Source organism: Sciurus vulgaris (genome assembly GCF_902686455.1).
Source record: "Sciurus vulgaris genome assembly, chromosome: 15".
Classification (NCBI taxonomy): domain Eukaryota; kingdom Metazoa; phylum Chordata; class Mammalia; order Rodentia; family Sciuridae; genus Sciurus; species Sciurus vulgaris.
In genome coordinates this window covers 90,516,839-90,525,245 of record NC_136476.1, presented here as the reverse complement: position 1 = coordinate 90,525,245, position 8,407 = coordinate 90,516,839, and the positions used below count along the sequence as shown (strand labels likewise).

The window sequence follows — 8,407 nt, the reverse complement described above, 5'->3', positions numbered from 1 at the left end:
GTCTACTGTCCATGGGAGCACCCACAGGGCCCCATCCTGGACAGCAAACCTTTTCCTATGAAGCTCTTTCTCTTCATCTTACACCTTCACAACTCTGAGAGGTTGGTGGAGTAGCTAGGCCTAGCCTGATCCCAGATGCCTCTCTGCCAGCACTTTCTGTCCTCCAGGTGTCTGGGAGAATTGGCAAGTTCCAGGAGCCCAGAGATAGCGCTTCTTGGTCTCACTCACTACAGCCTTTTACAGGCATTATCTTGGTGATTACCCCCAAAACAGAACCTGACTGAGCCTTAAGTGCCTGGGGGTCACCTTGAAGCAGGGTGCAGCCCGTCCCTAGGCAAAGAGCAAAGAGCCTTGCTCCCAAGGTCCAGGCTACAGGGTCTACATAGTTCAGGGTCTGGCCACCGTTGCCTCCAGTGTTGCCAGTGAGTCTCAGCCTTCCCAGGAGACCTAACGGGGCCTCACAGACCTAGGACGCACTATGACTGGCCCTGCTGTCATCCGGGGCTGTTTCTGGAGACCTGGAGGCGCAGCCCCCAGGTGAGGAGGTACAGCCCAGGACGCCAGCGTCGCCGAAGCGCAGGCTGTGATGGGAGCTCCGTTGCAGTCCGGCCGGCCGAAAGGCGAGTTGAGCTAGGTGGGCGGGCCGGGCGCGGGCAGCCGATTCAGGCTGCCCTCGGGGCCTGAAAAGGCCCAAGCAGGTTGTGGGGACCGCGAGCCAGCAGGAGGCAGCCGAGCCGCGGTCAGGGCCAAGGCCCCGCGGACAGGCCCCCGCCACCACCGCGCGCACAAAGCTTCCCGCGAAACTGACGTCGCGCCGGCCCGCCGCGCAGGCGCCGCCCCCGGCCCGCCCCTCCCCCGCGCTCGCCCCGCGCTCGCCCCGCTTCCAGCACGCCGGCGCACCCGCCCTCCTCCCATTGGCCGCCGTGCGTCGGCGCGCGCCGGCCGGCGCAGGGCGCGCTCTGCTATTGGCCAGACGGCGGAGGTGGGGGTGTGTCCCGGTAGCGCCCCGCCCCTCCGCTCCGCTCGCGGGGGTGCGCGCGGCGGCGGCGGCGGCGGCGCGTGGCAGGTCCGGCGGGCGCGAGGCGGCGGCGGCGGCCCGAGCGCGGCCCAGCCTCGTCCGCCCTGGGCCCGCCCGGTCCGACTCCGGCCCTCCCGGAGCGCCGCGGCCTCGCCCCGGCCCGGCGCCTCCCGAGGGAGCGGCGTTGCCGGCCGAGAGCGCAGGCCCGGCCATGACCGACTTCAAATTGGGCATCGTGCGGCTCGGCCGGGTGGCCGGGAAGGTGAGCGGCTGGAGCCGCGGCTGGGCCTGCGCGGGCCGGGCGACGGGCAGGCGGGGCTCGTGGGCTCGTGGGCCCGGCTCCGGCCCGGTGCCGTTTTCCTCGCGGCCAGCGGACGCGCCCCTCCGACTTGCCGACGCACCGGGCCGGGCCGGCGGGGTGCGGAGGCGGCCGGCCGCGCTCACCCCGAGCGCTCTCGGGTATCCGCGGCCGGGCCTAGTGCCGGGCTGCACCTGCGGCCGCCGGGTTTGAACACAGCGCCCTTTCCGCGCCGCCCCCGGCCGTCTCACCGGCGCGTCCCAGGCGGGCTGCGAGGTGCCTGCAGACCCGCCGAGCTTCGGGGCTCTTTTCAGCACTCCCGGGGACTGGCCGAGTTCGCCGAGCCCAGGGCGTCCTCGCGCAGGGACGAGGAGCCGGGGCTTCTCTGCCGTTCTCCAGTGCCTGGCCCCACCCTCCGCGTCTGAGGCCGCGGCTCCCGTGGCACCTGTGGGCTTCGGAGGTGTTTGGGAGCCAGGGAGCTTACCCTGTTCCCCTGACCAGTGGCTGCAGCTCCTGGTGGGACAGGGGCGGAGGCAGGGTGAAGTCAGACGCGGGAAACTGGTTTAGAGCCTAGAAGAGCCCCTGAGACGCTGCCCCTTCTGCAGCAGCTCAGCAGGGCTGTTGGGGATGTGACTCTGACTGGGGAAGGTGGGACCATACATGAACATCAGCCCTTAAGGCTTTTATTTGGAACATTTCAGACAGGTAGCGGGGAAGTCTAACCCTGTAAGCACGTGTACCTACTTCCTAGTTTAATGAATACGCATTAAGATCTCATGAATATTATGCCTCAGCACTGGCCCCTCTCTCTGCTCCACTGTAACCAGCTTTGAGTGGGTTTATTGGTTGGCGCATTACAGCCTAGTGCCTCTTGCTGGAGTTGCTGTTGTGTGGTTGGGTATGCTCCCTCGGTACAAACTAATGTGGCAGTGACTTGGCTCTGTTGGTTTACTTGCTCTTTGGTGTAGGCCAGTGTATGCCAAATGAAGTGCAACAAGGCCTCCACTTGCTGATCTATTTTAGCCTGAAGAGGCACATAGTTACTTTCTATTTCACAATAAAATTAAGTTGGCTCCTGCCTGTTACTAGTTACTTTTCCTTGTGAGTATTGCAAATGTAACTTGTATGTGGTTAATTTCTAGACCAAATACACACTGATAGATGAACAAGACATCCCGTTGGTGGAGAGCTACTCCTTTGAGGTAAGGATGACTGAACTCCTTCCCTGTGCTATGTGAGCAAGGGACCTCACAAGTGGATAGCCATTGCTGGCCTTGGCCCCGGGGGGCCACAGTGTCACTACCCAGTGGAGCCTGCCACAGCCTCACTCAGCCCCACTGCTCTTCCCCACCTTCACTCACCTTGGTTGCTGGCTCTTGAGAACACACCACATCTCCTGTTTGTCACAGGATGTCTTAACTCAGATCAGCATGTAGCAGTCTTCACCTCTGCACTGCGAGATGGGAAGTGGTCCTGACCCTTGCCAGTGTTCTCAGTGAGGAATGTCCATTCCTGCTGCTGACCTGGCACAGAAGCCCTCCACAGTCAGTGGCCCCACTCCACACTTTCATACACCTCATACTTCATAGCCACTGCTTGTTCAGGGATTTCTCTTCCTTGCTGGCTTGTGGACCTTTTTTTTTTTTTTTTGAATGGGAGAATGTATTTCTCTGTGTCTGCAGTAGGGTTTCTTGCCCAAATGGAGGATGGAGTGTTTGAAATTTTTGTTTTTTGGTGATTGGGCATTGGTACTTGTGTCTAAATGAGTCTGCAGACCCCCAGGGTCCCAAGAACAGACTGGCAGGGTGTCCTGGTTGGTTGGTTTGCTCGATTCTCTCTCCCTGCCAGTACTGGAGTTGAATCTAGGGACCCTTTACCACCGAACTACATCAAATGTTGCCCAGAGTTTGAGGCTTGTTTAACAAACCTTTTCCCTGTTCTTTCTTAGGCCCGAATGGAAGTAGATGCAGATGGAAATGGTGCTAAGATATTTGCATATGCCTTTGACAAAAACCGAGGAAGGGGATCAGGCAGGCTCCTTCATGAGCTGCTGTGGTGGGTATTTTCCAAAGGCCTTCCATATCCCACCTTGGGTCCTGCGTAAGCTCTGATGTGCAAGTATGCTTGAGGCAGTAGAACTGGGTGAAATTGGACTAGCCCCACTTTTCCCTGAGTCTGGGTCTGAAGAGTTGTTTCTTTTACCACTAACCCAATGGAATGTTGGATTCGCATATTGTGGTACTTCAAAAACCAAGCTGGTGTTCTGCTGGGGTAGGGCCTCCTCTGGAGGAAGGGATTCTGCTCTCTTTGCCAGGCTCTCACTATGCCTGTTGGTGGGGTTTATTTAGTCTACCTCCCTAGGAAGTGGGCCACTAATGTTTTTTGTGCACTGTGGGACTCTGAAATGTTGGGACTACCCAGATGGAGAGCTGTTCTCAAGGCTGGCTGTTTAGATGCTTTTGGGGTTTCGTCCTTGGTTCTTTTGAATCCTGGGGCAGAACTGTCAACATGGATTCCTCTTGGCATCCTCTCCTGGGTGTGATGAGGAGCCAGTTCATACTACTTAGCTGAGACACTTTTCTGACTGAATTTGCATGCTTAACCAGAGAAATCTGTGAGGGTCAGAGATGGCACTCTAGAAGATGTGTTTTCCCAGGGAGAGGCACAGGGGCGGCGTGGCTCCCGGTTTCCAGGTAGTGCACCTCAATGCTGTGACTGTGGACAACCGCCTGGACAACCTGCAGCTGGTGCCTCGGGGTTGGCGGCCCAAAGCCGAAGAGACCTCCAGCAAGCAGAGGTGGGTTTTTCCTATTGGTGCTTCCTCCAGACTCTCAGAACCAAGAGGGTCATGTTCCCACTCTGTGTGCTTTGGGATCAGAATTATTTTCCCCCAAAGCGTGGGGTTCCCCTTTTTTCATGGGAGTGGGAAGAATTTCTGGGATTATCTTTCTGAGTTGATCTCGTGATAATTGGACCTAGGAATCATTAGCCGATGTGATTGAGTAGGGATAGCTAGCATTGGGCCACACCCTGAGGCCTCCTGTGCATGTACATGGTCTCTTTGTCATGTTCTTTTGCTAAACAGTTTTCCATGAGTAGAGGTTTGAAAGAAGCAGGATGGCGTGGTCTGGGGACTTGACGTCTCAGTTTCCAGCTCCTTGCAGTCCTAAAAGCAGTGCTCTGCACACGCTTCCACGTGGGAGGGCAGTTCTTACTGCCTCAAGACCAGCCAGCCCATCTCTAAGCCTTGTAGAGCCTAAGTCTAAGCAGTTGGGGAGAAGTGGCAGGGACACCCTGCAGGCTGCTGGTGATGTTAGGGGACAGTCTCTAGGCCCTTGAGGGTAACTTCTAAACTGCTGCTCTGGTCTCATGGTGTCCTGCAGACTGTACCTAACCACCTCCCCCCACCATTTTTTTTTTTTTTTTTTTTTTTTTTTTTGTATCAGCGATTGCACTCAGGGGTACCTGACCACTGAGCCACATCCCCAACCCTGTTTTGTATTTTAAAAGAGACAGGGTTTCCCTGAGTTGCTTATTAGCACCTTGCTTTTGCTGAGGCTGGCTTTGAACTCACGATCCTCCTGCCTCAGCCTCCCAAGCCACTGGGATTACAGGTGTGAGCCACCACACCAGGCCCTCATTCCTTCTTACATGAACTCTGACAGTTGAAGGCAGAGCCTGGGAGTGTCTGCTTTCCATATGGCTCTTGGTTTTATTCTGATTCAGGGTTTTGACGCTTCAGTTCTCTCTCACTGCTCTTGGGTGAAACTGAACCTTTTATAAATATTGAGCAAAGGGTTTTTATCCTTTTGGGAATTATGTTGGACTGGACTTTGGGTTGCAAGTAAAAGAAACTGAACTCAATTTGACTGAAGCAAAAATAGGGCACTTGTTGGCCCCTGGCAGAAATGTGGAGAACCAAGGGTTGGTGCCACATCTTCAATTCTGCTGTCCCCCAGGGCTTTTTCACTTTTTTTTTGGGGGGGGGGGGGGCTGGGGATCGAACCCAGGGCCTTGTGCTTACAAGGCAAGCACTCTACCGACTGAGCTGTCTCCCCAGCCCCTCCCAGGGCTTTTTTCTATGTGGGGGAACCAGGTCCATTCATCACTGTAGGGAAGTCCCAGGGTGCTTGTCTCTCCTGGAGCTGGGACTGGGGATAGGTTTCTCAAAAGGAAACCAGGGTTGCGTCATCAACAGAAGGGTAGGGGGTGCGTGGTGTGACTTTTCTCCTTGGTTGTCCCACTTCCCTAGTGTAGATGTGGTGTGCCTCTTCCCCAGCTTCATGTAGCTCCCTTTGGGGCAGATACTGGATGAACCCTCCCTGTATCCACGCAAGTCCCTGTACACCCACATCATGAGCAGTGGGTCCATTCTGCTGTGGCACCAATCACCTCAGATAGGTCCCTATGTGATGGTGTGGCCATCTTGTGGCTAAATGTTACTTACAGTCCTCCAAACATCTTTTATGGTTACTAAATACAATAATTACAATTAAGAACCTCTAGGAAAGTGGACAGCTACAACCCTGAGCAGTGGACAGAGGTTCCTGGTCAACTGGCCTAGCAGCCCTTCCCCACCTATTCTGTGTCCACTTGGGGAGATCCCTTTGAGCTTGTGCCCTACACCTGCAGGCACCTCCCCCTGGTGGACGTGTCCTGGGCAACTAGGACCTAGCAGGTGTCATTCTTGGCTTATAGGTGTGGGTTTTAGAACCCAACAGTGTAGAGCACTTGTACTGGGTGGGGCCCCAGACCAGAAGCAGCAGTCAGAGCCGTCTTAGTGGGCCTCAAGTCCCAGCTGGCCCAGTTGCATATCCTGGTTCTTGGCTTATGCCTCCACATAGGCTGGTTCTTGGTCTTAGGTTCACCCTACTTTGTCAGACTAGGAACAGGGCACTAACTTTTCCCAGGCTTGGACTTTGTACTCTGCTTTCCTGGTCAGTAGGGTGCTACAAGTTCAGCTCAACAACCAGAGGGGCCTCTTGGCAAACCTGATCCCCTCCTCCTTGCTTCCCAAGGGCTGCTCGTGAGCCTCGCCTGAAGGGCTCACAGAAGGGCTTAGGAAGCAGCCAGCATCCTTCCATGTGTTGACCTTCCCTTTCTGAACAGGTTCCTCGTGGCCTGGCCTCTGTTAAGTGGGCTGGTCAGAGGAGTGGGTTCAGTGGCTCCTGAGGTGTGGCTGTATCCCTTGAAGCTCAGCACAGGGCTGGAGTGCTCTACACTCAACTCTTGTTTGGGGGCCTTATACTGTATTAGGTGCCCGCTGGATCTCAGTTCTTAGATTTCTTGGTAGCCTGACTCATTCAAGTGGGTAGAAGGACATAGGGCAGCCCAAAACATTGAAAGGGAAGTGGGCTGAAAGGTCAGGAGAGGTGCCTCCAAGGGTCATGGGCAGGGTATGAATTGTCCATGTTCTGTGCCTGCTGTGTGCCCATTAGCCCAGATGTTGGTGAGAGTGACAGATAAGGCATATGTGTTGTTAGCGGGAGAACATGCTAAACATTTAATGTCATGTGGTGGTAAGCACACAGCAGAGGTGGGCAGACAAATCAAATTGCCGAAACAAAAACTGTGGTGTCCTGAAGTTGCGCCATCTTCCCTATGTGCTGACCTGAGACAAGTATATTGAGGCCTCTACTTGCTTTTAGGGAGCAAAGCTTGTACTGGCTTGCAATCCAGCAGCTTCCTACGGACCCCATAGAAGAACAGTTCCCTGTTCTGAACGTGACCCGGTACTACAATGCCAATGGGGATGTGGTGGAAGAAGAGGAGCACTCCTGTACCTACTATGAGTGTCACTACCCTCCCTGCACAGCGATGGAGAAGCAGGTACAGGGTGTGGCAGTGAGGCCTTGTCCTGGCTGCCTCCCATGGTTGGCCGGTGGCATGGACTTCATGGGTGCTTCCCTAGCTGTCCACAGAGTGGTTCTCCCTTTACTTGTGCCTGCCTAAGCAGGTCCCAGGCCTTCCAGCTCTGGTGCACGTTTTTTCTGTTAGTTGGCTTGTGGTACTGGGGGTGGAACCCAGGGCATTGCACGTGCTAGGCAGGTGCTCTGTGGTGGAGCTGTATATCAGTCTGGCAAATGGGATTTCACCAGGTCTTTCAGGTTCTGTCCCACACTGCTTCTCAGAGTGATGGTGAAGCAACGTGTTCTGTTTCAGCTCCGGGAGTTCAACATCTGTGGGCGCTGCCAGGTGGCCCGGTACTGTGGCTCCCAGTGTCAGCAGAAGGACTGGCCTGCCCACAAGAAGCACTGTCGGGAGAGGAAACGTCCCTTCCAGCACGAGCTTGAGCCAGAGCGATGACGGGCAGCAGAGCTGCCACTGATGCAGGCCTGTGGCTTTGGGCTCTTCCGTGGCACAGCAGAGACAGACAGGCACTTGAACCTGGAGGTGCCGAAGAATCCAGTGGCAAGCCCAGAAAGCCACCGTGAGACTCCCCATGGCACACGCCGTTGGTGGGGAAAGTGCTCCTCCAGTGTTAGATGTCCAGCAGAGACAACGGGGAGGCGCCCCAGGACCTTTCTCATTATTTATATGTTAATATGTTTGTAAACTCATGTACAGTTTTTTTTGGGGGGAGGCAGGGAGAGGGTTAGAAACTACAAATAGGATCATTTGCTGTAAGCCTCAAATGGCAAATGGTCGGCCACAAGTCTAGAAACTCAATAGTGGAGCTTCTCTCCTGGGCAGTGGGGGCCCCACCATGGGTGGCCTGCACAGAGTTGTGTCCGAAAGGACAGAGTAAAGGGTGGAATCATCTGCTGTCTCAGCCATTCTCTGCTCCTCATCCCTTGCTGTTGAGGGTCAGGCTTATTTTTGTGGAATCAGCCAAGTGATGTGGAATGAAAGGACCAGCTTGTGCTCTTCCTTGGTATCTGTGGAGCAGAGCATACCACACTTCCTCTGGAGTCTGGCTGGGAGTGGAGCGAGACTCAGTGTTCCACTGGTCAGCAGGAGAGCAGTGGGGGTGGTCCAGGAGGTCGGCCACTGTTTTAGTGACTGTGGGGTGCACTAGATCTGCATTGGCCCTAGACTGTACCTCGCTTGAAGTGGGATTTTCTATCCAGAAGGATACACAGGGCCTGCCC

The 8,407-nt window shown here is 55.5% G+C and overlaps 1 protein-coding gene across 1 annotated transcript; it reads left to right on the top strand.

The window, feature by feature from the left end:
- Positions 1-1,022: 1,022 nt before the first annotated feature.
- On the top strand, positions 1,023-8,078 carry ZMYND19 (zinc finger MYND-type containing 19). The gene is made up of 6 exons (XM_079112866.1): positions 1,023-1,280; positions 2,459-2,518; positions 3,265-3,371; positions 3,973-4,113; positions 6,965-7,145; positions 7,479-8,078. Exons 1-6 carry the CDS (start codon positions 1,230-1,232, stop codon positions 7,620-7,622), a joined length of 684 nt encoding a protein of 227 aa, XP_078968992.1. The 5' UTR covers positions 1,023-1,229; the 3' UTR covers positions 7,623-8,078.
- Positions 8,079-8,407: the final 329 nt, after the last annotated feature.

What these genes read in the sequence shown, in the direction of transcription:
- ZMYND19 (XM_079112866.1), top strand. Translation starts at nt 1,230, where the DNA reads ATGACCGACTTCAAATTGGGCATCGTGCGGCTCGGCCGGGTGGCCGGG. An exon ending in TCGGCCGGGTGGCCGGGAAG is followed by an intron (nt 1,281 to 2,458) that starts GTGAGCGGCTGG and finishes GTTAATTTCTAG; the next exon opens with ACCAAATACACACTGATAGA. An exon ending in TGGAGAGCTACTCCTTTGAG is followed by an intron (nt 2,519 to 3,264) that starts GTAAGGATGACT and finishes GTTCTTTCTTAG; the next exon opens with GCCCGAATGGAAGTAGATGC.